This window comes from Ogataea angusta (assembly GCF_019207475.1).
Source record: "Ogataea angusta isolate 61-244 chromosome Unknown 61-244_NODE_4_length_877678_cov_91.023368, whole genome shotgun sequence".
NCBI lineage: Eukaryota > Fungi > Ascomycota > Pichiomycetes > Pichiales > Pichiaceae > Ogataea > Ogataea angusta.
Window position 1 is genome coordinate 774,629 of NW_025065218.1, and position 24,258 is coordinate 798,886.

General features: G+C 46.7%; 20 protein-coding genes across 20 annotated transcripts; 11 read left to right on the forward strand and 9 right to left on the reverse strand.

Annotated features, from left to right (window-relative positions):
- Window positions 1–27: 27 nt before the first annotated feature.
- Window positions 28–1,596, forward strand: KL928_002446 (uncharacterized protein; the record flags this gene model as incomplete). The annotated part of the gene is made up of 1 exon (XM_043202923.1): window positions 28–1,596. One exon carries the CDS (start codon window positions 28–30, stop codon window positions 1,594–1,596), a length of 1,569 nt encoding a protein of 522 aa, XP_043060651.1.
- An 18-nt stretch (window positions 1,597–1,614) lies between these two features.
- On the reverse strand, window positions 1,615–3,132 carry KL928_002447 (uncharacterized protein; the record flags this gene model as incomplete). Its single annotated transcript, XM_043202924.1, has 1 exon — window positions 1,615–3,132. One exon carries the CDS (start codon window positions 3,130–3,132, stop codon window positions 1,615–1,617), a length of 1,518 nt encoding a protein of 505 aa, XP_043060652.1.
- A 518-nt stretch (window positions 3,133–3,650) lies between these two features.
- KL928_002448 (uncharacterized protein) lies at window positions 3,651–6,137 on the forward strand (the record flags this gene model as incomplete). Its single annotated transcript, XM_043202925.1, has 1 exon — window positions 3,651–6,137. The coding sequence occupies one exon, from the start codon at window positions 3,651–3,653 to the stop codon at window positions 6,135–6,137; it is 2,487 nt and encodes an 828-aa protein (XP_043060653.1).
- Window positions 6,138–6,221: 84 nt separating this feature from the next.
- KL928_002449 (uncharacterized protein) lies at window positions 6,222–6,853 on the reverse strand (the record flags this gene model as incomplete). Its single annotated transcript, XM_043202926.1, has 2 exons — window positions 6,222–6,246; window positions 6,342–6,853. 2 exons carry the CDS (start codon window positions 6,851–6,853, stop codon window positions 6,222–6,224), a joined length of 537 nt encoding a protein of 178 aa, XP_043060654.1.
- Window positions 6,854–6,949: 96 nt separating this feature from the next.
- On the forward strand, window positions 6,950–8,377 carry KL928_002450 (uncharacterized protein; the record flags this gene model as incomplete). The annotated part of the gene is made up of 1 exon (XM_043202928.1): window positions 6,950–8,377. The coding sequence occupies one exon, from the start codon at window positions 6,950–6,952 to the stop codon at window positions 8,375–8,377; it is 1,428 nt and encodes a 475-aa protein (XP_043060655.1).
- Window positions 8,378–8,497: 120 nt separating this feature from the next.
- Window positions 8,498–9,408, reverse strand: KL928_002451 (uncharacterized protein; the record flags this gene model as incomplete). Its single annotated transcript, XM_043202929.1, has 2 exons — window positions 8,498–8,693; window positions 8,927–9,408. 2 exons carry the CDS (start codon window positions 9,406–9,408, stop codon window positions 8,498–8,500), a joined length of 678 nt encoding a protein of 225 aa, XP_043060656.1.
- An 894-nt stretch (window positions 9,409–10,302) lies between these two features.
- KL928_002452 (uncharacterized protein) lies at window positions 10,303–12,681 on the forward strand (the record flags this gene model as incomplete). Its single annotated transcript, XM_043202930.1, has 1 exon — window positions 10,303–12,681. The coding sequence occupies one exon, from the start codon at window positions 10,303–10,305 to the stop codon at window positions 12,679–12,681; it is 2,379 nt and encodes a 792-aa protein (XP_043060657.1).
- A 118-nt stretch (window positions 12,682–12,799) lies between these two features.
- Window positions 12,800–13,159, reverse strand: KL928_002453 (uncharacterized protein; the record flags this gene model as incomplete). Its single annotated transcript, XM_043202931.1, has 1 exon — window positions 12,800–13,159. The coding sequence occupies one exon, from the start codon at window positions 13,157–13,159 to the stop codon at window positions 12,800–12,802; it is 360 nt and encodes a 119-aa protein (XP_043060658.1).
- A 165-nt stretch (window positions 13,160–13,324) lies between these two features.
- On the forward strand, window positions 13,325–14,797 carry KL928_002454 (uncharacterized protein; the record flags this gene model as incomplete). Its single annotated transcript, XM_043202932.1, has 1 exon — window positions 13,325–14,797. One exon carries the CDS (start codon window positions 13,325–13,327, stop codon window positions 14,795–14,797), a length of 1,473 nt encoding a protein of 490 aa, XP_043060659.1.
- A 22-nt stretch (window positions 14,798–14,819) lies between these two features.
- KL928_002455 (uncharacterized protein) lies at window positions 14,820–15,350 on the reverse strand (the record flags this gene model as incomplete). Its single annotated transcript, XM_043202933.1, has 1 exon — window positions 14,820–15,350. The coding sequence occupies one exon, from the start codon at window positions 15,348–15,350 to the stop codon at window positions 14,820–14,822; it is 531 nt and encodes a 176-aa protein (XP_043060660.1).
- Window positions 15,351–15,426: 76 nt separating this feature from the next.
- KL928_002456 (uncharacterized protein) lies at window positions 15,427–15,930 on the forward strand (the record flags this gene model as incomplete). Its single annotated transcript, XM_043202934.1, has 1 exon — window positions 15,427–15,930. The coding sequence occupies one exon, from the start codon at window positions 15,427–15,429 to the stop codon at window positions 15,928–15,930; it is 504 nt and encodes a 167-aa protein (XP_043060661.1).
- A 25-nt stretch (window positions 15,931–15,955) lies between these two features.
- KL928_002457 (uncharacterized protein) lies at window positions 15,956–16,426 on the reverse strand (the record flags this gene model as incomplete). The annotated part of the gene is made up of 1 exon (XM_043202935.1): window positions 15,956–16,426. One exon carries the CDS (start codon window positions 16,424–16,426, stop codon window positions 15,956–15,958), a length of 471 nt encoding a protein of 156 aa, XP_043060662.1.
- A 112-nt stretch (window positions 16,427–16,538) lies between these two features.
- Window positions 16,539–17,183, forward strand: KL928_002458 (uncharacterized protein; the record flags this gene model as incomplete). Its single annotated transcript, XM_043202936.1, has 1 exon — window positions 16,539–17,183. The coding sequence occupies one exon, from the start codon at window positions 16,539–16,541 to the stop codon at window positions 17,181–17,183; it is 645 nt and encodes a 214-aa protein (XP_043060663.1).
- Window positions 17,184–17,557: 374 nt separating this feature from the next.
- On the forward strand, window positions 17,558–17,818 carry KL928_002459 (uncharacterized protein; the record flags this gene model as incomplete). The annotated part of the gene is made up of 1 exon (XM_043202937.1): window positions 17,558–17,818. One exon carries the CDS (start codon window positions 17,558–17,560, stop codon window positions 17,816–17,818), a length of 261 nt encoding a protein of 86 aa, XP_043060664.1.
- A 4-nt stretch (window positions 17,819–17,822) lies between these two features.
- KL928_002460 (uncharacterized protein) lies at window positions 17,823–19,256 on the reverse strand (the record flags this gene model as incomplete). Its single annotated transcript, XM_043202939.1, has 1 exon — window positions 17,823–19,256. The coding sequence occupies one exon, from the start codon at window positions 19,254–19,256 to the stop codon at window positions 17,823–17,825; it is 1,434 nt and encodes a 477-aa protein (XP_043060665.1).
- A 305-nt stretch (window positions 19,257–19,561) lies between these two features.
- KL928_002461 (uncharacterized protein) lies at window positions 19,562–20,683 on the forward strand (the record flags this gene model as incomplete). The annotated part of the gene is made up of 1 exon (XM_043202940.1): window positions 19,562–20,683. The coding sequence occupies one exon, from the start codon at window positions 19,562–19,564 to the stop codon at window positions 20,681–20,683; it is 1,122 nt and encodes a 373-aa protein (XP_043060666.1).
- Window positions 20,684–20,720: 37 nt separating this feature from the next.
- KL928_002462 (uncharacterized protein) lies at window positions 20,721–21,863 on the reverse strand (the record flags this gene model as incomplete). The annotated part of the gene is made up of 1 exon (XM_043202941.1): window positions 20,721–21,863. The coding sequence occupies one exon, from the start codon at window positions 21,861–21,863 to the stop codon at window positions 20,721–20,723; it is 1,143 nt and encodes a 380-aa protein (XP_043060667.1).
- Window positions 21,864–21,909: 46 nt separating this feature from the next.
- KL928_002463 (uncharacterized protein) lies at window positions 21,910–22,572 on the forward strand (the record flags this gene model as incomplete). The annotated part of the gene is made up of 1 exon (XM_043202942.1): window positions 21,910–22,572. One exon carries the CDS (start codon window positions 21,910–21,912, stop codon window positions 22,570–22,572), a length of 663 nt encoding a protein of 220 aa, XP_043060668.1.
- A 34-nt stretch (window positions 22,573–22,606) lies between these two features.
- Window positions 22,607–23,374, reverse strand: KL928_002464 (uncharacterized protein; the record flags this gene model as incomplete). The annotated part of the gene is made up of 1 exon (XM_043202943.1): window positions 22,607–23,374. One exon carries the CDS (start codon window positions 23,372–23,374, stop codon window positions 22,607–22,609), a length of 768 nt encoding a protein of 255 aa, XP_043060669.1.
- Window positions 23,375–23,403: 29 nt separating this feature from the next.
- KL928_002465 (uncharacterized protein) lies at window positions 23,404–24,245 on the forward strand (the record flags this gene model as incomplete). Its single annotated transcript, XM_043202944.1, has 2 exons — window positions 23,404–24,113; window positions 24,218–24,245. The coding sequence occupies 2 exons, from the start codon at window positions 23,404–23,406 to the stop codon at window positions 24,243–24,245; spliced, it is 738 nt and encodes a 245-aa protein (XP_043060670.1).
- Between the last annotated feature and the right edge of the window lie 13 nt (window positions 24,246–24,258).

Sequence of the window (24,258 nt, forward strand, 5' to 3'; positions counted from 1 at the left end):
CTGGGTCCTCGTGACTAATAAATTATTATGATTCGCGGAATCAGAAGCGTTGGCTTCCTCGGAGCGGCAAGCGTGTTCTGGTCCTGGAAGCTACGTCAGACACTCAGCAGCGACCAGAAGCGAGTTGTCAGCTTTGAAGAGCTGCAGAAGCATAACAAGCCCGAGGACTGCTGGATTGCCATTAACCAGAACGTTTACGACGTCACGGAGTTCATAAAGACGCATCCCGGCGGTGTCGCACGGATCCTGAGATACGCCGGAAATGACGCCACGAAAGGGTTTCATTCCATGCACCATCCACAGTATTTGGAGACGTTCCTGGACGGCTCGCTGGTTGGAGAAATAAATGACCTGCCTACCAAGAAAAAAAAGACAACAAACACCCGAAAAAGGCAAAAAGTCGTAGAGATCGAGGACCAGGAGGAGCAAGTGGTGACATTGGTTCCGCCAACCTTGTCCCAAATCTTTTCGCTTTCGGACTTCGAGGTTGTTGCGAGAAACGTTCTTTCTCCAGCTAGTCTAGTATACATCTCTTCCGGAGCCGACAACGAGTTTACTTTGCGCGAGAACAGATACGCACTTGGCCGCATTTTCTTCCGGCCTCGCTGTCTCGTCGACGTCAGCGAAACCTCCATCGAGACAGAAATTCTTGGTGTCCGCACCGCTGCTCCATTTTTTATCAGTGCTTTCACGGGATCAAATTTAGTCCAGCCCGAAGGAGAAAAAATACTGGTTTGTGCTGCTGCCGAGGAGAAGGTTGCATATATGGTACCAAAGCGCGGCACAGTCTCATTGGAGCAGCTACATGCTGAGACAACTCCTGGACAGACACTTTTTTACCAACATGAGTTTGAGTCTGAAGAAGAGCTGAGAGAGGCACCTAAACTTTTCAAGCATATAGAATCCACAATGCCACAAGTCAAGGCTATCTTTGTGAATGTGGACGTCGCTGCACGGGGATACAGGGAGAAGGAGTACAAGGTTAGGGAACTGGAAGCAGGAAAGTCCGACGTCGAACTTGCTGGGCTTGCAGCGTCGGAACCGCAGTATGTTGCTACGTGGGAAGATTTTGAGACTCTCAGGAAAAGCACCAACTTACCAATCATTATCAAGGGACTTCAACGAAAGGAGGACATTCTGAAAGCTGCCGAGCTGGGATTTCGCGGTGCATTGATTTCCAATACCGGTGGACGCCAGTTAGATTTTTCGAAACCTGCTATTGAGACCCTTGCTGATGTGCACGAGGTCTTGAAGAAGAAAAATATAGATCGGAGCCAATTCCAGCTATTTGTCGAGGGGGGCTTCACTAGGGGCTCGGATGTGATCAAGGCGCTGTGTCTGGGCGCGTATCCTGGCATTGGCCGGCCAATGCTATACAGTGAGGTGTACGGCCAGAAAGGTGTTGAAAAAGCGTCACAGCTGCTCAAGGAGGAGATCATCAGAGACATGAAACTGCTGGGAGCCCCAAGCGTTGCGTCTTTAGACGACAGTTATCTGGACCTAAGCAGTTTAACATTCAAGCCTGGAATTCCTGACTTCCAGTATGAAAGAAACTACACTCCGATGGTCAACGTCGCCTTAAAAGTGCAGTATTAATTAGACACTATTCACAAATTAACTAGATTCGGACACAGTTTCGGTTTTCTCGATAACCGCATTGTCAACCAGGCCAGACGTCTTTTTCTCGTAGCTGTCGATCTCGCCCTCGGAGCCAAAGTCGCCCGTCCAGCCCTGGCGTCTCAAATAGCTAAAGTATCTGATATCTTCCAGCATAAGGTCGTCCTCGAGACCATGCGGAATACACAGGAACGCTAGAACGACACCAGTAAGGCCCAGGAGCGCAGCAATGATGAACGTCCATTGCTTTCCGAGGTTATTTTGGATTGGAGTGAAGGCTTGGGTTCCGACGGCAGCACCGGTTTTACCCAGGGCGGCAGACAGACCGTACAACGTGGAACGGACAGGCGTGGCGTAAGACTCGGCAGAGGTGAGTCCCATAATGTTTCCTGGTCCCAGGTTGCCGAAACCGTTGAAAATACCATAGAATATAATAAAGAGCGGCACGATCTTGGTGATTTTTTTGTACGAGCAGCCGATAATCAGACCAATGACAAGGTAGCCAGCAAAACCAATGCACATGGTGTATTTTCTTCCAATTTTGTCCGTGAGGTAGGCACCGACAAACAGCATAGGGATGCTGATGATGGCAAGCAGCAAGTTCCATTCTGCAACCTTCTCCAAATCAGACGTGTCGTCCAGCACCGACGAGATGATGGTGGACGAGAAGATGCCGTTCGGGAAGGTGACAAAGTCGTAGATAAACCAGCAGCCGCAGGTTCCAAGCAGTCTGCGCCAGTAGTACTTGAACGTGAGCCAGTAGGGCACGTTCTTCTTGATGGCTCCCTTCTTGTAGAGCACGGAGGTGGCCATTTTGAATCTGAAGTAGAACACGGCGAGCGGCCAGATGCAACCAATTCCAAGCATGACTCTCCACGTGGTGGACAGATGGGCGCCGCTGCCGGTAGCAGGGTAGACAATCAGGAACACGATCAGCGCAAACGGGCCACCGAGCGAGAGCGGCAAGTTAGTCACGAGAACAAAGACTCCTCCTCGTTTTTTGGTAGCCTCGTTGGCAGATTCGGAGGCAGCAGTGGAGCTGGCAGGGTACTCTCCACCAACACCAAACCCAGTGATACCTCTGGCAACGATCATCATCCAGAACATGCCCTCGGTAGTGACTCCGTGGGCGGCGGTAGCAAGGATGGTTCCGACCACAATCATCAAGGTGGTGGTCAGAATGGCCCATTTTCTCCCCAGATAGTCTCCGGTAACGCCCACCACGACCTGTCCAAGCACAGCTCCAACGAGCAGTGCGTTGGAGACCCGGGTTTTCATCGTGCTGTCGTACGTTTCGGGATACTTGAGGGCAAACACAGAGTTCAGCATGTTCATGCAGTTGTTCTGGTACCCGTCCGACAACAGGGCCGCACCGGCACAGATAATGGTGAAGATGTCACTGAGAGACTTCTTTTTGGCGAAACGGGCGGATCTGCCCTCCTTATCGTACGCCATCACATGAGAGCCCGCGTCGAAGGTCTCCACCTGGACCTCGGCCGCTTTTGTGTCTTCCATTTTGCAGTGAAATTTCGAATGCGGACTGCATGCTATATATTCTTCCGGGGAAGGCAGCGATCATAGAAATTTTGAATTGACCCCACATGGCTTTAGCTTATTTGAGCCATGCACCGCAGCGGAAATTAATCTCAGAAAGCACTTATGTGTGTAAAGAGGGCCACACATGGACGCGTACGCAGCTGATTCGCTAACTGTGCCCCGTGCCAGGTAATCGCCAATCTCCGAGAATCTTTTGCCAAGCGGCTTCTCTTGGTTTTTTCCAGAACCAAGCCCACGTGTGCTCGGCAGCCGCGTTGCAGGGCACATGGCCCGGCATCCAAAACCTACTAGCGAGCGGTTTTTGCCCATCTTGGCAACCAGGAGCACTTTCGGCTTGTGAAGCCAAGCCCGCCCCAGGGACCCTAACCTGATGCCTGCCTGCCTGCCAAGAACGGGCTCTCTGTGCTCTCTCGAGAACGCGGTGTACGGATGTAGAATTATATTTGATATTTTTCGCGTGTTTGTTTACAGATCCCATGACATATAATAGAAGGTTTAAGATCTCGCCCGACAACGAGCTCGGCATCGGGGCAGGAATCTCCCCCACGCTGAAGCGAAAGCGTCTGTACGAGGACCCGTCACAGAAACTCTGCAAGCCGTTCAAGAGCCCGATACTGGTGTCTTCAGCTGTCTCGGCTGCTGGTAGGCAAATCCGCACAGCCCGCGCCAACGGTCCACAATCGTACGCAGAAGTTGGCCAGGAGAACATCCCTTTTGGATCCACGAAAGACGATGACGAGCAGTATGGACTGAACAAGAAAAAGGGTGCGCTATTGCCTCGCAATGTCTTTAACTCCATGGACGAGACGAACAAAATTCTGACGCGCAAGTTTAGGGCTCCGGTCAAAACGAGTGCCGACAACGAGTACGAGCTGACCAACGCACAGCCGCCGCCGCCTCTGGGAAACAGAAAACGCTTGTACTTCCCTCCCAAGCCGCTGCACGATCCGCTCGGAGAGTACGCCATCGTTCTGTACGATCCCACGGTGGACGTGATTCCCGGCATGAAAGAAGAAGAAGAGGCTGCTCTGGCGGCAGCAAAGGCGGCAGCTGCTGCGGAAGAGCCACAGAAACCTGCAAAGTCTGCACATAAGTCGCTGAACGAGATTTTGGGGATCAGTACCCGTCCAGAGGAGGAAGTCATGAAACAGTTCCCGAACGTCCCCGTTGTCATTGATCCGAAGCTCGCCAGAATTCTCAGACCCCATCAAGTGGCGGGAGTAAAGTTTCTGTATCGCTGCACGGCAGGACTCGTGGATGCAAGAGCCAAAGGGTGCATCATGGCTGACGAAATGGGTTTGGGCAAAACACTTCAATGCTTAACCCTGATGTGGACGCTTCTTAGACAAGGACCACGAGGCAAGAAAACAATCGAAAAATGCGTCATTGTGTGTCCATCGTCGCTGGTGAAGAACTGGGCCAACGAGATCGACAAATGGCTCGGAAAGGGGACACTGAATTCTCTCGCAATGGACGGCAAAGGTTCCAAAGGAGCGGGCGATATGGCCGAGGTGTTGAGGCAATGGGCTCGTGCCAAAGGACGATCCATTGTCAGACCTGTCCTGATCATCAGCTACGAAACACTTCGTAGAAACGTGGAGAATTTGGAAGGAACAGAGATTGGTTTGATTTTGGCAGACGAAGGCCACAGACTCAAAAATGGAGACTCCCTCACATTCACGGCCTTAAATTCTCTAAACTGTGAACGCCGTGTGATTCTGTCTGGTACTCCTATCCAAAACGACTTGTCAGAATACTTCTCCTTGCTGAACTTCTCCAATCCAGGGGTTTTGGGTTCTCGCGCACAATTCAGAAAGAACTACGAGCTGGATATTCTTCGTGGCAGAGATTCGCTTGCCACTGAAGAGGAGCGGAAAAAAGGAGACGAAAAGCTTCAGGAGCTCACTGAACTGGTATCACGTTTCATAATCAGAAGAACAAACGATATTCTGTCGAAATATCTGCCAGTTAAATATGAATACGTTGTGTTTTGCAACCTGAGCGAGCTCCAATCAAAACTATATCGCCATTTTGTCACTTCTCCAGAAATCAACAAGCTGATTAGAGGCTTGGGGTCCCAACCTCTCAAAGCCATTGGCCTGCTTCGAAAACTGTGCACACACCCTCGTCTGCTTGATTTACCGAGCGACATTTCTGGATCCGAGAATATTCTACCAAGTGACTACGACTTTGGGAACGGAAGAAACAAAGACGTTCAAACATGGTACAGTGGCAAGTTTGCCATGCTAGAGAGGTTCCTTTTCAAGATTCGCAAAGAAACAGACGACAAAATCGTCCTTATTTCCAACTTTACACAAACATTGGACCTAATAGAGAAACTTTGCAGACATCATAGGTTTGGAACGGTGAGATTGGACGGATCACTGGGAATTAACAAGCGCCAAAAGCTGGTGGACAGGTTCAACGATCCGAACGCTGAGGAGTTTGTTTTCTTGCTGAGTTCCAAAGCAGGAGGGTGTGGTATAAACCTCATTGGTGCCAACAGACTGATTTTACTGGATCCCGACTGGAATCCTGCCAGCGACCAACAAGCCTTGGCAAGAGTTTGGAGAGATGGCCAGAAGAAGAATTGTTTTATTTACCGATTTATTGCGACGGGCACTATAGAGGAGAAAATCTTCCAGCGTCAGTCAGCCAAAATGGAGCTTTCGACATGCGTGGTCGACTCCAACGAAGACGTGGAAAGACAGTTCTCCAGCGAAAATTTGAAGCAGTTGTTTTTGTACAATGATCAAACGCCCTGCGAAACCCATGAAACTTACAAGTGCAAGCGTTGCCAAAGCGGAAAGCAGAAAATGAAATCTGCTGCGATGTTGTATGGAGATGCTACCACATGGAATCATATCGACCATGACGATCTGGCACAGAATGATGATTTCTTGATGCAAAATGAATCTCAGTACGACTCTGTCAGCTTTGCGTTCGAGTATATCTCACACTAGTGACTTTTGTTGATCCAAGTTGTTGACCAATAGCACCTTTCTTCAGCTTGATCGTCAATCCACAACAGCCCGATGGAAAGTAGGTCATCTAGATTTGATTTGCATCTTGCTGTTTTCCAATGAAAGTTGTCGCGCAGAATGGAGACCGTGACGTACCCAATGTTGTCTGCGGCCGTCAGTATTTGGCTTTGGTCAGCATTGAACTCCTGAAGCACTGACTTGATATACATCTTGGACCCGATTTTGACCAGCTCCAGCTCATTTCCCAGCACTTTCAGACTCTCCACAGCAACTTGCACATCATGGGGGTCCATTTTGAATTGCCAGCCATCCTGGATAGTGCTGGTCATCAGCTGTATCACCTCATCCACAGATATTATACCCCCATACAAGTCTCTAGTTGCTTGACATATCTCATATATTCTAATGGCGAGTCTATTATTCCTCTCCTCGGGATCGATGTCGTCTTCGGCAGTCATATAGAGTGGGTCGACTCCAAAACTTTCACAGATCTGGCTGAATTGCGCTCGCAAGTGGGGGTTCTTCATCATTTCTTTCTTGTGCTCCTGTTTGAAGCTGACCAGCGCGTTCTGGAAAACCTGGAGCTGGGTCCTCAGTTGTTCCTCGCGCTGCCTCAACATCGCCTGCCCCAGATCCTGGAATTTTGTTTGCTGGTCAGCAGTGCGATCAAACGACGCCAACCCTTTCCGGCTCATGGTAAATAAAAGATCAAAAAATCTGGGTCGTGTGCAAATCATACCAAATGTCGAAGTTCGCCACTGAAATAATAAATCTTCACAGTAAACACAACTATGCAGAACACTGAGCCTTCAATGGACGTCGTGGATAGTAAGTACTTCAATACAGCAACAATTCTGCTGACACATGTAGAAATTCATCAGTTTTTGGCACTCGTCGAGCAGTCCGCTGCTAAGTTTGATCCGAGATACGTGTTGAAGGTGTTTCGTGAGCTCACTCCAGTGAGAAAAGAACTAGACGCAGGATCGTTGATCAGAATCGTCAAGGAGACATTTCCAAGCTCACATCCTCACTACGGATATCTCATTCAGGTTTTGTCTGATTTTGAGGATGTCGAAATGGTTGAGGAAGACGTCACTGAAGCTCCAAGACCAGAGATTGACTTGTTCATTCATTTGTTGGTGCAGATTTTCCTCCACGACAAGCAGGACTTCAATAGGTTGGAACTATTCAACGAGAAATGTATCATTGCGCTAGCCAATCACAATGAGAGAACCCTTGACCACATTTCTGCGAAGATGTGGTTTTACATTTTCAGATCTAAAGAAGTTCTTAAAGATACGGTCTCAATCCGTCCTGCATTACAGTCTGCCTTGAGAACTTCCACTTTGAGATACGACAAGGAGACAAGAGCTGTTACAATCACCTTGCTGCTGAGATCGTATCTTCTCTCGAATGACATAAACCAAGCATACAACCTTGTCGAAAAGACGGAGTTTCCAGAAGATGTTTCCAACTCTGTTGTTGCCAGATATTACTACTACTTGGCTAGAATACAAACTATCCAGCTGGACTACTCTGCTGCTGGCGAATGCGCCATCACTGCCATAAGAAAGTGCCCACAGACCAAGTCCGCTCTTGGATTTTTGCAGGCAGCCACCAAGCTTAATATTTTGATTCAATTACTGACCGGTGAGATCCCAGAGTTGTCCACATTCCGCAATCTCTCTCTCGAGAAAAGTCTTATCCCATACCTCGCCGTAACCAGGGCCGTGAGGTTGGGCGACTTGAACCTTTTCAGCGACGCTTTGAGCAAGTTTGGGTCCGCACTCAAGAAGGATGACAATTATAACCTTGTTCTGCGTTTGAGACAGAACGTGATTAAAACGGGTATTAGAATCATTTCTCTGTCTTACAAGAGAATTTCCCTCAAAGACATCTGCATTAAGCTGCATCTCGATAGCGAACTGAGTGCTGAGTACATTGTTGCAAAGGCTATCAAGGACGGTGTTGTTGATGCCACGATTGACCACAAGGATGGGTATATGCAATCGAATGAGATGCTGAACATTTACTCCACCAAGGCACCACAGGAAGAGTTCGACAGAAGAATCAAATTTTGCATGTCTTTGCATAACGACTGTGTGCGGGCCATGCGTTATCCGATGAACACAAATAGAAGCGAAGTAAAGGCGGATGTGGATTCAAAGGAACGTGAACAGGAGTTGCTACAATACTTACAAGAGGACGACTTCTTCTAAATAAGTTCTAGCACGATATTCAGGAAGGTTCCGATCACCCACACGGAAACCATGAAAATCCCAGCGTCTCTGGTGAATCTCCATCCGGTATATGGAATGTAAACCAGCATAAACACGAGGTTAATGAGAATCCAGAGACAGGTCAAATACAAGCTGGGTTTCATGTTGACGTCGACCTCGCCAACGATCTTCCCGTTGAGACCGATCCCGAGAAGTAAGTTCAATAACGGGCCTCCAAAGCATGCTGCGAGTGCCATCAGTGGATAGCCGACATTTGCTATGACCAGGTTGGAAATCAGATCTCCGACAGAGTTTCCTATTGCGAAGAGGGTCAACCCCATTATCGCGTCTGACAGCTGTGTAAGCACGCTGATGAATTTGAGAACATTGATCAGTTCGTCCGCAATAAATGCTATGTATGCAATGGCTGTAATAAATCCTATGATACAGATGAGAAGCTTTACTAAATTGGACTGTGGATCGGCCCTGGTGAGATTATAATAGACGCCAACAACCGTTAGGATAGTGATGACTAAAAAGATGGCATACGTGCCCCACGATGCATTTTCAGCAAATGAGTAAATGATGATAAATTGTGCACAGGACAAAGAGCACAAGAGTTTCATTAGTCTGGTAAACGACGGTTTAATTGTCTGGTCAAAGTCCGACAGTGACATCATAGGGATTGTATAATTTAGTAGGAGAACCAGTGGGTATGAAATGTAGCCAAATATGGTCTTGAGTGGATCTGGTGAATACTCTTGTTCGTCGTCCAGATTAATCTCGTGCTCCAGAAGCCTTGACTCGTAGTTTTGCGTGTCATTTACAAGCCGCGAAATATTGACCGGCACAGACTGATTTTTGCTGAGTGTTTCCAAAACGCTACCAAACTCAATGCTGCTGAGAATTCTTGGGTTGAATGTATACGAGTCCTCAAATTCCAGATTGTCTCCATCCATCGTGATAAATGCTTCATCGTTGTACACGTTTCTGATCTGATAGTCCTGGACAAGATCCTGCTTTTTCTTCATAACCTGGTATTGCCAAATGAGCACCACTGCCACATAGAAGACATAGATTGCAACGAGGATGTTCAATTTTGTGCTGGATAAATTTCCATTAGATAGGAAAGCCAGCAGCGTGAGAATCGAAAGCAGGATAAAAAGCAGATCACGTACGTAGACGAATTTGGCGCTCGATGTTATTAGATTGTTTGAGACTTGATCTGCAACCGAGAGTTGAGGAAGGATGTCGAAGGGTGCCGCGATTGTTATAACTCCGATAATAAAACCGGTGATGAAAAATGCAGATCCTATTAGTTCTCCAATAGCTAGAGAGGCATTATGGGTCTGGAAAGAGCTGTAGGTGCTCAGAATGTCTGGAGACCCATTTCCGAAGGCCAGCAAAGTTAGCCCAGATATGTTTTCCGGGATATTGAGATAATTGGAGATAACGGAAAGATTAGGACACAGAAACTCGCCAGCCGTGAGCCCCAAAAACACAAACAAATAGATCAATATAGCGAGAATGACAGGGAGAACGATCCATGCTCTTATGACGGTTGAAGAGCTCGTGCAGTAGTACAATTGGAAATAATTGATTTGTCCTATTTGGTGATCTGCGCAGTTCTGTAAAGCGTATTTGCATTGTTCATTTTTTGGCAACGAGTGCACAAGATGGCATGTGGAGTTTGCGGCGCTGGCGCTAGCCACCGAGACCAGGGCCAAAATGGTGCTGACCGCTAAAACTCGTCGGCTGAGCATAGAAGTAAGAGATATATTATGTACAAGCCGATCGACGCGGCGATTTTGAAGCGGCAAGATAGGGAATTCTGATTATTGTTAAAATACTGATCTATTGCCATCATCAGCTGCAGTGTGAATTTGGCTCTACGATCTTTCAATTGTAGATTTCGAGGCCAATTTATGCATTCTAAGGGATATATACCCCTAGCAAGCTCTTCCGATTTATCACAACCCGACAAAGAGCCCCCAATTTTGATGCGCAAACATTCGATTGTTTCCCTCAATAGTGTTTTGGAGACCCAGTCTCTGTCTCATGACACCAACGGCAACTTTGTTGAGGCGTCTACAGGCAGAAGAGTGCTTTTACGCGGGATCAACCTTGACTCTTCTGCAAAGATGCCCCAGAACCCTTTGCAATATTCCTATTCTAGGCCCAATGAATGTGGTTTTTGGCAAGAGGCAGATCGTGTCTCTTTTGTAGGCAGACCATTTCCATTGGAAGAAGCCTACGAACACCTGACACGTATAAAACTTTGGGGCTACAACACGATCCGTTACATTATCACCTGGGAAGCAATTGAACACGAAGGTCCAGGAATCTACGATACCGACTATATTGACTACACTATAGAGCTGCTGCGCAAGATCGACGAAATTGGCGGTCTCTACGTGTTTATTGATCCGCACCAAGATGTTTGGTCTAGGTTCACTGGCGGAAGTGGTGCCCCACTATGGACTCTGTATGCTGCTGGGCTCGAACCTCGCAATTTCCCTACTACTGAGGCCTCTCTTATACACAATTTCGCTGCTGATCCTCAAAATTACCAAAAAATGGTCTGGGCGACAAACTACTACAGGATGGCGACCCAAGTCATGTTCACTCTTTTCTTTGCCGGGTCTATGTTCGCCCCGAAAGCCATCATCAACGGCATGAACATCCAGGACTTTCTGCAATCCCATTTTTTGGGAGCCATATCTTTCCTATTGACCTCAATCAAGCAGAAAGCACCAGAGCTTCTGAACAAGACGTTAATTGGAGTAGAGTCGTTAAATGAGCCAAACTCTGGATACTATGGGTATCCCGATCTAGATCAATACCCCCCATCTCAGGAACTAAGGCTGGGAACGTGCCCGAAGCCAATTGAGGGTATGCGATTAGGAATGGGACTGCCGCAGGAGGTGGATGTTTATTCGCTCTCTGTGTTTGGACCGCGCAAAAATGGCTCCCGGCTTATCGACCCAAACGGAGTCAAGGCATGGATCAGTGATGATAAAATGGACAAACATTATGGCTTTGCAAGAAGTCCAGGCTGGAAGCTTGGGGAGTGCATTTTTGCACAGCACAATGTATGGGATCCTAGCTCTGGCCAAGCTCTCATTCCTGAGTATTTCAGCACAGACCCAAATACAGGCGAAACTCTAGATGATAAGACGTTCATCAATACCCGTTTTGTTGACTTTTGGGACAAATGGAAGAGCATGATAAGGAAAGTCGATGCTGATTTGTACGTGATAATGCAGCATCCTGTCATGGCGATTCCTCCTGCTGTGAAAGGAACGTCACATGTCGATAGCAGAACGGCAATCGCACAGCACTATTACGATGGGATGTCGCTTATGTTCCAGACGTGGAACAGAAAATACAACGTGGACACGCTGGGCATTTTACGGGGCAAATACGTCAATCCTGTTTTCGGGCTGGTTTTCGGCGAGAGAAACATCCGCAAATCGCTTAGAAATCAGTTTGCACAGCTCAAGCAAGAGGCCAACGAAGCGGTTGGGCCAAACGTGCCGGTGATCGTCACGGAAACAGGGATGCCGTTCGATATGGATTACAAAAAGGCGTACTCCGATGGAGACTATAGCTCTCAGGAGAGCGCAAATGATGCACTACAGTCCGCGCTCGAACAGACAAACCTCAACAGTACCTATTGGTGCTATAACTCGCGCAATTGTCACAAATGGGGAGACAATTGGAACTTGGAGGATTTCTCGTTGTACTCCAAGGACGACGTGGATGACCGAAAAAATGAGTATTGGATGCGGGCTGGAGCTTATGGAACCACAACAATTGGCACTTATTTAGAGTGGATAACGAATTCCTCGTCCAGTCTCGATACCACATCCAAAAAATCAGAGGCTGACGAAGAAGAGATCGAGCTCGAAAACAAAGTCATCTCACTAATGAACGGGACCCGTGCTGCGGCTGCTGTTGTGCGTCCGTATGGTGTTCTGGTGAATGGCACAGTGATATTAAGCGATTTTGACCTCAAAAAGGTCACATTTGTGATGGAAATTGATACCCGTGCTCAACCGCACAAAAAGGCTCCCACCGTGATATATTTACCAGAGCTTCACTTTCCACCAGGACAGTTTGAGGTCAGGGTTACCAACGGCACAACCACGTATCGCCACAACAAGTTTGTCCAGCTTGTAGAGTGGGATCACGACGTACAGATTGGAAATATACGAATCGAGGTGAGCAGCTACGCGGGTCAAGAGGATTACGACTACAATGAAAAGGGCACTTTAAAAGCCCTTGCCTGCGGGTACTTATGAAAAAGGTGGACCGGGTGTGCGACGCTAAGTCCGTACTCTGCAGGCTGTTCAGGATTATTCTCCGGTTCTTGCATGTTTTAGTTTTGATTGTATTTGATTTTCTAAGGAGGTTATATGGCTAATCGAACACGCTCAGATATGCTTCTGCGACGAACCTCGCTCTGGAATTGAGGAACAGTTTCATCTCGCTGATTTCTTTGTCGACGTCTTCCATAAATTCGATGATGAAGTCGATCAATTTGTTTTTCATCATCACCTCGTTGTGGTAGTTTGTGAGCAGGAACGAGATATCGTAATCTGGAATAGGCGTTCTTCTGAGAATCAGAAAGTTCTCAGCTCTTTTGGTAAGGAACCTGGTGAACTTGTCAACCAGGATACTCTCTATTTCATCGCTCTGTTTGATTTTAATGGACACTCTCACAGAATTGATGCTTGGTTCAATGAGCACGCGCTCGTTTTCGTTTCTTGAAATCATCATTGGGTTCAGCAGCACCTCTGTTGTCTTCTTATTTTCCACTTCTGGATAATTGTGACGCTCAACGATTTGGGACGAGAAGTTTTCGAGACAGAGTGCCACATTCAGCGAGTGTCTAACTGCTGTGAGATACGGCTTGAGGGATTGGGACTGAGGTTAGCACAGTAAATGCCCAAACTTACCATTTGGTGGTTGAAGACGTATTTGCTGTTATTCGGAAGAGATGGGTTTTGCACGAAAAATTTAAATTTCCAAGTCTTGAGTATGTGGAGCGAAGTGGTAGACGAGGAAGGCCGTGTTTACTACTACAACTCAGAGACTGAGCAGACGCAATGGGAGAGGCCGGAGGACTTGAAGGAGAGCAGGGTGGACGCCGCATTAGAGAAGACGAAATGGCAGCGATACCTTACTGACGAGGGAGAGGTCTACTACTACAACGAGGAAACAGAGGAGAGTGTTTGGACACTTCCGGACGAGGTGCGCAAACTTATAAGCCCGGTAGCTGTTGAGGAACCCGAATCGGCACAGGAAAATGGAGACAAGGCATTTGACTCTACGAAAATCGTGGATCTGAGCAGTTTCTTTACCGACGAGGAGCTCAGATGGGAGAAGAATACAGATGGAAAAACAGATCAGTTTGTGCAAATGTTGGAAGACTACTCTGTGGGAACAGACTGGACGTTTCAGCAGGTGATGGAACGTTGCATTGTGGATAAGCGATACTGGACATTACCGGACTCTATTTCGAGGAAGGAATGTTTTGAGGTTTACTTGCTTCGAAAAGCCGATGAGGAGTTTCGAGAGAAGGAGAATTCGCGCGAGAGTTACAGGAACGCATTTTTCCAGGTTCTGGACAATTACGATATAAAGTACTACACCAGGTGGAACACATGTGCAAAACTTATCATGGACGAGCCTATCTATTCACTTATACCACCCAAGATGAAACGGGAATTCTTTGAAGAGTACGTTGGTAAGCTGAAGCGCGCAAGCGAGGCAGAGATAAAGGAAGCCAGGCGTAAAGAGCTCGAGGAAGTGGAGGTCATTTTGCGGTCGGAGCTCACGCTGAAGTCGCAGGTGGACGATGCTTTCAAAACAGTGGATATGGAACGGCTGCCCTATCTGAACAAACTTGATATCCTCACGATTTACGAAAATATCATGAACGAATTGGAGAGATCCTTTCAGGCTACGGTCTCTGAGCACGATAAAAAGAACTACAGAGCAGATAGGAAGGCCAGAGACGGGTTCAAACAGCTTCTGGAGGAGGTAAGCAAGAAAATCGAATTCACCGCGAAATTAAGATGGCATGAGCTACTCCGGTACATAAAAGACGATCCGCGATTCATCAATCTTTGTGGCAGGAAAGGCTCGCTCCCGATCGATTTTTATTGGGATATCCTTGACAAGGAGAACCAAAGTTTGAAAGCCAAACGAGATCTGGTGAAACACATAATTCCCACTGCCGATAACATGTCTCTCGAAGAGTTCACCCGAGTTGTTACGCAGAAAGTCGACAATGTCTCGGAAAGCGACTGTCGACTCATAAGAGAGATGCTCCTGGAAGAAGGAAAACAGAAGGGCGAAGGAGACCGCAGAAAACGACTAATGACGCTGGGTTACGGAGTGGCAAGAAGTTAGTGAGATATATAGAACTGTACTATTATTCATCCTGCACTAAAGCAGACAGACCGAGTAAAGCCATCAGGGCATACTTGAAGTAGACGTTTTCTGTAATGAGGATGGTAACATATCCAACCAAAGGTACGTATCCAAACACCCTCCCGAGAATGTCTCTTTTTCTTTCAAGATACTGCTGTCCATAGGCGTATAGTGGTAGATCATCTCGCTCGTTGTTATCTCCTTTTGTCAGAAGCAGCTGCTTTTGCACCTTTTTCTTGGTCTTTTTGTCTTTCTCCACCACCCTGTGTTCTCTAACAACTCTATGCACAATTGGGATATCTTTCTCTTGCAATTTGTAAACCACAACGTCTCCTACTCCAACATACTCTTCTCTATTCCAAAGGAACAGCACGTCTCCTCGCTGGAAAGCTGGCTCCATCGACCCAGAAAGAACAACCACAATTGGAGAGTTCGACATGGTCACAATGGAAAATAGCTTCCAAAACGCAAAGGCGCTGGCCAGGACCATGGCCATGCTGAGGCCAGAACCCAGCTGTTGACGTAAATTCATAGAAGAAAATAACAATATTTTCTCGACGCGACGATACTCTTATGAGCACAAACTCAGGGCTAATATTTGTCAATTAATGTCTAGTCGATACTCTTCAAAAGTGCACCAGCGGGAGGGAAGAACAGCGCTTTTCTCAACGGTTTCCCAACCGGTATCTGCCGCACACTCCCCAATAAGAACTCACAACACTTCTTCGGCCACGTCGCTGGATAATTTACGCCGTCAGGAGGACCCTTTTGCTAGATCGTCTTCCCCCTACGATACAGCAGAGACAAAGAAACGAGACTACAATGCTTCGCTAATGTCACAGCTCGAGTCTCAGAACGATGAGACAGTCGACCTACTGGGCTCTAAAATCACAGCTCTGAAAAATCTCTCCATGATGATGGGCGACGAAATCAACAAAAGCAAATTCAACCTCTCCGCTCTCGGGGGCGACATGGAACTGAGCAAAAACCGCATCAAGGCCAACCTCAATCGGATGGCAGTAATGGCCGACAAGACAGGTATCAGCTGGAAAATATGGCTCCTGTTCTTCACGCTTATATTTTGGATATTTTTGTGGGTCTGGTTGTTTTAGAAAATACATGCCACTTGCTCATTATTTATTCGGGTGACGTCTCCGGGGGCTCCTCGTTTTTAGCATCGTCTTCCCTCAGATGGTGCGTACGCCCTCTCCAGGCAGTAGCGCGTCCGCCGCGTCCTCTCCCCCTCTGTGGGGGCGCACCCGAATACCGTCTGGCGTTGGTGATTCCTGGATAATTGGTCCGTTTTGGGGTAACTGTCAAAGTACGTCCGCGGAATTCTGTGCCGTTCATGGCGACAGCCTTTTGCGCGCCTTCGTGCGTTTCAAACTCCACAAATGCGTATCCACGAGGCTTCCCGGTGTGTTTATCGTACAGAATGGTTATTCTGTTTATGACCCCACAGTCATCAAGTAACTCCTTCAGATCCCCGGGTAGAGCCGAATAGTCCACATTGCCCAGATAAACAGACCGCGAGTCGATCTCCTGCTGGTTGCTAGGCTGATTAGGAGCCAGTCTGGGTTGCTGTGGAGTCTGTTCAGCTTCTGACATGGACACAAGATGATCTGGGGTAGAAGATTATCAGCAGCCGGCGTCCTAGACGATCGACGCGACTGGAGCAGGGAAAAAAAAAATTCAAGTGCTTATTTTTTCATTACTGATCATGGTGTCCGTTCGTAAGCGTAAGATGGCCAAATCGTCGGTCAAAAAGGCCACGAGGCGCATGAAGGACAGACAAAGAAAGGTGAGAAACTTTGGAAACTCCATTATTGCGGCAAACTGGGATCCAAAGCTGTCTCTGTCACAGAACTATGAGAAAATGGGTCTGAAAGTGCGGCTGTCACAACAGACCGGAGGAGTAGAAAAGAAAATCACCCCGCAGTTTCCTGAAAGCGATGATGAGTTTGTCGTTGATGAGACTGAGGAAGAGGAAGAAAAGAAGGACGAATCAAAGGACTCTTTAGATCCAGCAGATATTCCCGAGGGAACAGCAAAGCTTGTGCGTGATGATGGGGGAAATGTCATCAAAGTGATCTATGGTACAAAAAAGATAACGCAGGAAGTTGAACAGGAGAAGCCTTCCACGGAAGTGGTCAAGAAACTTGAGGAACTTGCTCAGCACAAGGTGATCAAGGAACGCAAACAGAGCGCAAGAGAGGTCGATTGGTTAGCCGATCTGTACAAAAAGTATGGAGACGATTATGAAAAGATGAAATGGGACAAAAAACTGAATCCGTATCAGCACAGTGCAGGCGAGCTGAAGAAGAGAATTACCAAATGGAAGAAAACCCAGGGCATGGGCGCGTAATATCATAGACGAGTTCTATCAGGATAATATATCTTTCGTATTGTTGCAGAGGAGCGAAAGCTGTAGTACTTAGTGTAGGTGGGTGGTGCGTCAAGATCGAAGCAGGAGGCAGATTAGACATCATTTTCCAAGTTGAGCCTCAATAATGATCTGTGAAAGAACATTCGTTTTTTTAACACAGTCACCCAGCCATTTCCGCATACCATAGCTCGACAATGTCACCCTTTGTGGACCAAATCTTGTAACCTGGTTCGTACCCTGCCACAAGAACCGATTACGTAATTAACTGTTAGTGTCAACTTTTTTTGAATCACAGTTAAATTCTATCTCTCACAGCCACAGACGGCTAGCTCATGCTACAGTAGACTGTTGAAATGTCATCCAATGAGGACGATAAGGCACACTGGAGCCGACGGATCCATGGAGTCCCAAGTGCTCATGTACGGAATCAAATGGTACAAATAACGTCCAAAGTGTCAGAGAAGGATGAAAAGGTATTCTCTTTATTCAAGACCGGTCTAAAGACCACAATTCACAAATACGAAAAACAGAGCTCTGAACGGCGGAAAGCTCATTATAGTACAGAAAAGCACTTCCACCAGGCACTGAACGATTCTGAATGGCTTGACAAATAACTATTTACACGAACCAGCCCTTCTTTGTTTTCTTATCAGTACCCAGACCGGACTTGGCCAGAGTCTCCGCAACATCTCCAAAGGAGTCCCTGTCACCTTGAATAACAATGGTTGGTTTGCTTCCGGTAAGCACCTTCTTTGCAATATCTATAAGATCATGTCTGGTGATTCTATCAATCTTTTCGCACATCTCGAGTACGTCGACCCGTTTACCGTAGATCTGGACTTGACGACCCATATCTTCCAATTGAACCATCTTGCTTTCCAAATTCATCATTAGTGACGACTTCAGCTGGTTCTTGGACCGTTCGACTTCACTATCTGTGATTCCGCCATTTCTGACATTATCCTCCATTAAAAGCGATAGTTCGAATCCGATCAGCTCGCCCATCACACGATTCGCCTGTGGAATGCAACTCAAAGAGATGCCAAATAATCCACTGTCACTAAAGTTGTGAATGAAAGATTTGCACGACTCAACAAATCCATATTGGTTCAAGATACGCGTGTATGCTCTAGAGTACATCCCTTTTCCAGGCCCACCAGCAGAAAATGAACCACCTCCACCAATGAGCATTTGCAAAGTAGCAAGCTTGTAGACCTCTTCATCTTGGATCGGCACACCTTCAAAGCCAACGTGGATGTGATGGAACTCCTGACCCATATAGGAAAGCTCTTCAGGGTAAGGAGTCGAGAATTCCCCCCCTGTATACACTGCTGGATCCTTAATGATTTCTGTGCTACTTCTGGCTTTGAAATTTTCGAAATTTTGCAACGTGAGTTCTTCGGCTTTTTCAAATGATACACCGCTCATAGCCACCACAAGACGATCTGGCCTATAGAACAAGTCTCTGTATTGGCGCAACTTGGCCGAAGTCACATTATCCAGCTCTTCCTGAGGACAGAGAAGAGGACAACCTAGATTTTTGCCGCTGTATGCCGTCTGTTGCAGAAGTTCTGGCAATATCATGTCACTTTGAAGCCACAGCTCATTAAGTTCATAGCGCGCATTGCTGATTTGCTCATTTATCTCCTCGTCCAGCAGTGCTGGTCTGGCAATTGTGTCACTCAACAGCTTGAACATTTTGTCCACATCCTGGTTGAATACGCTTGCCTGATAAATAAGAGTCTCTCTTGATGAAGCACACATATAATTGCCACCCAAATGGTTTAGCTTTTCCACCATCTTCGCTCCAGACATCTCTGTAGTGCTTCTATATGCCATTTTATCCATCAGATGCGAACACCCTGTTAAATTATATCTATCTTCGAACCTGGAGCCTGCATTGACATATAATCCCACAGCACTAAAATGACTCGGAGTCTCGTCTACCACCAGCTTGATCCCGCTCGGTAAGCTTTTGATCTTCGTTTGTGAGATGGTGCTGAGAGCACGTCGAGAAGGCTGTCTGCTTTGCGCAAAGATTTGACTCAACATTGTTCACAAAGTTTTCGTAACGAGAATTCAAATTACAAAGGCAAAGCCGATCGTCGCGACTACAAATATATAAGAAAAAAAATTACGCTGTAAATACCGGGCTGAGCGAATAGAAACATACATAGCAGAAATTTATTTATAAAGGAACAAAATTGGTATTGCCTTTGATTCCAAACGACCCACTCACTCTTAGTTTCCACCTCACACGGACATCTCTTACCATATCCCAGCATTTTTGGTGTTGATCTGCTCTTTTCCCTATCGCTCATAAAAATAGCGTGATTTTTTTTTCACATCATAGCCCAATGAACAACAGACGTCTACCACTCGTGTCTCGCAGACAGTTTGAAGTCCATACGACTGCGAAGTCCTGCTGGGTGACCCTATACAACAGAAATATCTATGATGTTACTGACTTCCTCGATGAACACCCAGCCGGTGGTGAATTAATCTTGGAATATGCTGGTAAAGACATCACCCAAATTCTTTCCGATCCTAGCAGTCACACTCACTCCGAGAGCGCCTACGAGATGCTGAATGACGAAATGCTTATTGGATACCTGGCGACACCAGAAGAGGAAGAGGAACTTCTTTCTAAGCATCAGAACATGGAAGTGGTTCCAGACACAATTGATTTGACAGAATTTGGTGAACTGCCTTCAGAACAGCTGTTGAGCGTTAAAACAGACCTCGACGAAGATTATAGAAAGCATAAATTCCTGGATCTCAACAAACCATTGCTCCTCCAGGTCCTTACTGCCAACTGGACCAAGGAATTCTACCTTGACCAAGTTCACAGACCAAGACACTACGGAAAGGGCTCGGCCCCTCTTTTCGGTAACTTTCTGGAGCCTCTGTCGGTGACACCTTGGTATGTGGTTCCACTTATTTGGCTTCCTGTCAATTTTTATGTTTTCTACATCGGATTTGTTAATCAGAACAAATTCTTGGCACTGGCTCTCTGGGCTTTGGGACTGTTCGTGTGGACCCTGATCGAATATCTTATGCATCGGTTCCTTTTCCATATTGACAACTACCTCCCAGAGCACCAGTTTGCGTTTACGATTCATTTTCTGTTGCACGGTGTCCACCACTACTTACCAATGGACAAGAAAAGATTGGTGATGCCACCAACACTGTTTGTTCTTTTGTGCTATCCATTCTATAAGCTTGTGTTTGCGATTTTGCCTTACTATGCAGCGTGCTCTGGATTCGCTGGAGGATTCTTAGGCTATATTCTTTACGACTGCACTCATTACATCCTCCACCATGCCAAGCTTCCAAAATACCTCCAGGATCTCAAGACTTACCATCTGGAGCACCACTATAAGAACTACGAGCTTGGTTTTGGTGTCACCAGCAAATTCTGGGATCGTGTGTTTGGCACCCTTTTGAATCCTGAAGACGTGTATCAAAAGAGAAACTGAATACTATTATGATGACTATGGCTTATGGTTTATAATTTTAACTGAACTCACGAAGAAGCGCCATCGTGGAGTCAAACGTGTAAGAATGGTCTTGCTCGACCTCCATGCCCTCGTAGCCTTCAGTCGAAGACACGCTTTGCAGGATCGTCAACACGACTTCATATCCTTTTTGGTTATTGAATTCGGTCACCATGCAACACCAGTCCTCATGTTCTGCAAGCAAGTTGATGTCTGAGTCTTCGTTGCTGATTTCGGCTGGATAGTTAACAGATTTGAGCGGCTCGGTGTGGTCTAGATTTCCAGACTCTCCAAGCAGTATTCGCCTTGTGCATTTATGACATTTGAGAAGTGCCAAATTTTTGGACCCAAATCTCTGTTGTTTCAGCTCCCATCCAAAGAGAGCAACCATGGATAGTATTAGGTTTGTCGAATTGTACGCCTGCAAAATCTCAATTTGCGACCTATTAAGGATGTCTGTAGTATAGCTTTTCAGCATGATGATTTCCTGGTGATCTATCAAGTTATCAAGATTACTCAGATATTGCTCCAGGATTTCATTCATGTCGCTGATCTTGAGATGGTATTGCTTTTTAACTAGCCCTATGTCCAGGTTGGAGTTCCTCCACATACATCCCGGATAGTGATCTGTACGCAGGCGACGAAGATACGAGCTGATCAATTGTTCACGCACCTTCAGAAACTGCTCCTCTGCTTCGTCGTCTTCCACAAACAAAAAATTCGTAACGAGGTTGTTTTTGTCTTTGTGTTCGTTCAAGCGAATCAGCAGCACCGCATGGCAGTAGTTGCAATGCAGCTCGTTCTTTCGCTTGCGGCAGTGCCAGCCGTTCACCGCGCATTCGAGGGGATTTAGTTTGTCGTCCTCAATGGACCAGTTGAGGATATTAAATGAATTGATTCGCTCATCGAGCGTGTTCTTGCTGAACGGGTCCGTAGTTGTGCGTCTGCTGACCTTTGGCGATTTGTTAAAAATGAGCGGGTCCGATGAGTTTGACAATTTCCTTTTGTTCACAGATTTTGGAGTCGACTGAGACGAGACGTGCGGAAGATGCGAGCGTAAAGAGGAGGGCGAAACGTGCTTCTTGACATTGGAGTACCCTGGCGAAAGACATATTGAGGACAGAATGTCCAGGATTGCAGAGGTGGTAGCCGTATCGTCCATCCCCTATTTGATCGAAATTTATGAAAAAAATATTTTAATCTTGAATATGTCCTACAAGCTCAAGTTCTTGAAAGATGCCCTCGATGTGCAGGCTTTGAAGTTTGGCAGTTTCACTCTGAAATCTGGCAGAACGTCGCCATACTTTTTCAACATGGGCCAGTTCTCAACAGCTGCTGCCTTGAGCAACGTAGCTACCGCATATGCTCAGACTATCATTGAGTCGGGACTGGAATTCGACATCCTGTTTGGCCCAGCGTACAAGGGAATCCCACTTGCTGCTATCACCGTTGTGAAGCTTTACGAACTGGGTGGGGAAAAATATGCCAATGTTGGATACGCGTTCAACAGAAAGGAGAAGAAGGACCACGGAGAGGGTGGAATGATTGTGGGCTGTCCGCTGGAAAACAAGAAAGTTCTGATTATCGACGACGTTATGACCGCCGGAACTGCCATCAACGAGGCATTTGCTATTATCAAGGCCGAAAATGGCCAGGCTATTGGTTGTATCATCGCTCTGGATAGACAGGAAGTGGTCAAGGACTCCGACCAAAGTGCAACCGCTGCTGTTTCCAAAAGATACAACGTGCCTGTTTTGTCTATTGTGAGTCTTGATGACATAATTGAGAATCTGAGGGACCAGCTCACAAAAGAACAGCTAGACATGATTTTAGATTACCGTCAGCAATATGTTCCTGCTACTACTAAATAATCGTACCGGGAAATAGATTCTAATATACCGCTCTCTATGCTCTGATTCTCTGTACCTTGGGCTTTGGAATCTTGGGCGTAGACGTTTCTGCTTGTGGAGTCTTGATGTATGCCGAGGCCGTTTGAGGATTTTTCATCGTCAACGGAGAGTGCAGTGGAACGATGGTGTTCATCTTAAACTTTTTCACTTTACTCACCTCCATAGGCTCGTACCCCTGCATCAACTCTGGCGGACCCGGAAGCTCCTTCACAGTGTCCAAAGTGGTTGGATGATTCTCCAGGTATTCAGATATTTTGAGTAAAAGACCTCTTTTAGTCTTAATGGCAGGGCTAACTTGTTGGCCTTTGAATTTGAGCCCCACTCTGACTCTTCCTGGGTTTCCAAAATCTTGTGGGTGTGTCTTCTCAGGCTCCAGCACGGCTGTTAGGTTCAGGTGGCGACATGCGTCCAATACGGTTTTGGCAAGAGGGTTTTCAACACAGTGGTCCAAGGACACCCGTCTCCCCTCCTTCACTGAACGGTTGAGATCAAAATAGCACGGGTAGATCAGTTGCATGCTTTTCAGCTCAGCCAGCTCTTCCTCTGAAAGTTGGTCATGGGTCCTCATTTGCTGGCGAATGTCAGACACCTCGCTGTTGAACGAAGGCTGGAAACCTTGAGGCTCCTGGTCCTGACTTCTCACCACACTTGGTTTGGGCTTGGCAGGAGCAATAGGAGTTCTCAAGTCAGGGTCGAACTCGGCCAAGTCCATATCCAAATCGTCGACATCTTCGATATCTTCTATATCCTCGAGTTTAGGCATTGGGAAAAAAGATTTAATCTGTAATTTTTATGTCTGATTCAGACTCGGACAATTTTGAAGATGCTCAGGAGCATTTCGAGGATTTCCCAGAAATTCGCCACAGCAATGACAAGGACTTGAACCGAATCAGAAAAGATTTCCACGAAATACTCGCCAACTTGGACTCGTCATTTTGTTCAGACCTCGCGTTGCATCTGTATATGGTGAAAATGCTAGCTTCGCGAGACTACTTTATCGCCAACGGACGCTTCAGTAGCTGGCCATTACCTAAAAAACAGGTCCCAGTTCCCGTGGCAAGCAGAGAGTATGTGGACGAGTCCAACATACATGGTGACGCACAAAAACGCCACATAGTTCCGTATCGTGAGATCTGCAACGAAAACAAGGAAAAGCCTAAGGAGCAGTTTTTGGAGTATGTACCGCCTGCTACAGACGCTAAAGAAGAATTGGGGTTGCAATTGCGAGCAGTATTCCAGCAGAAAATATACAAAAAAGTGCATGCTCACAATCTTTCGAACGCGGCAGCACGAATTCGAGACAAAAATGCTCCCACAGTCAAATATATTCCCGTCCTCGACCCTCCGGTAGATCTTCCCCAAGAAGCTAAAACAGAGCTATTTACAAAGATCAACGACGTTTTCGATAAGCTGATTGAGCAAAGGAAAGCGTGTTTGAGCTCAGACAACACCGCTCCTTTGAACTGGTTGAGTGTTGCACAGCAGGCTAAAGATCACGATGCGTATCTGGAAATGGCAAAACTAATGAGTCTGAACTATCCTAAACTAGAAAACCCCGTGTTTGACCAGACACTAACCGCAAAACAGCAGGCGCATCGTCACCAAGAATGGGTCGCAGAGCTAGAACGTTGTAAACGAAAGAATGAG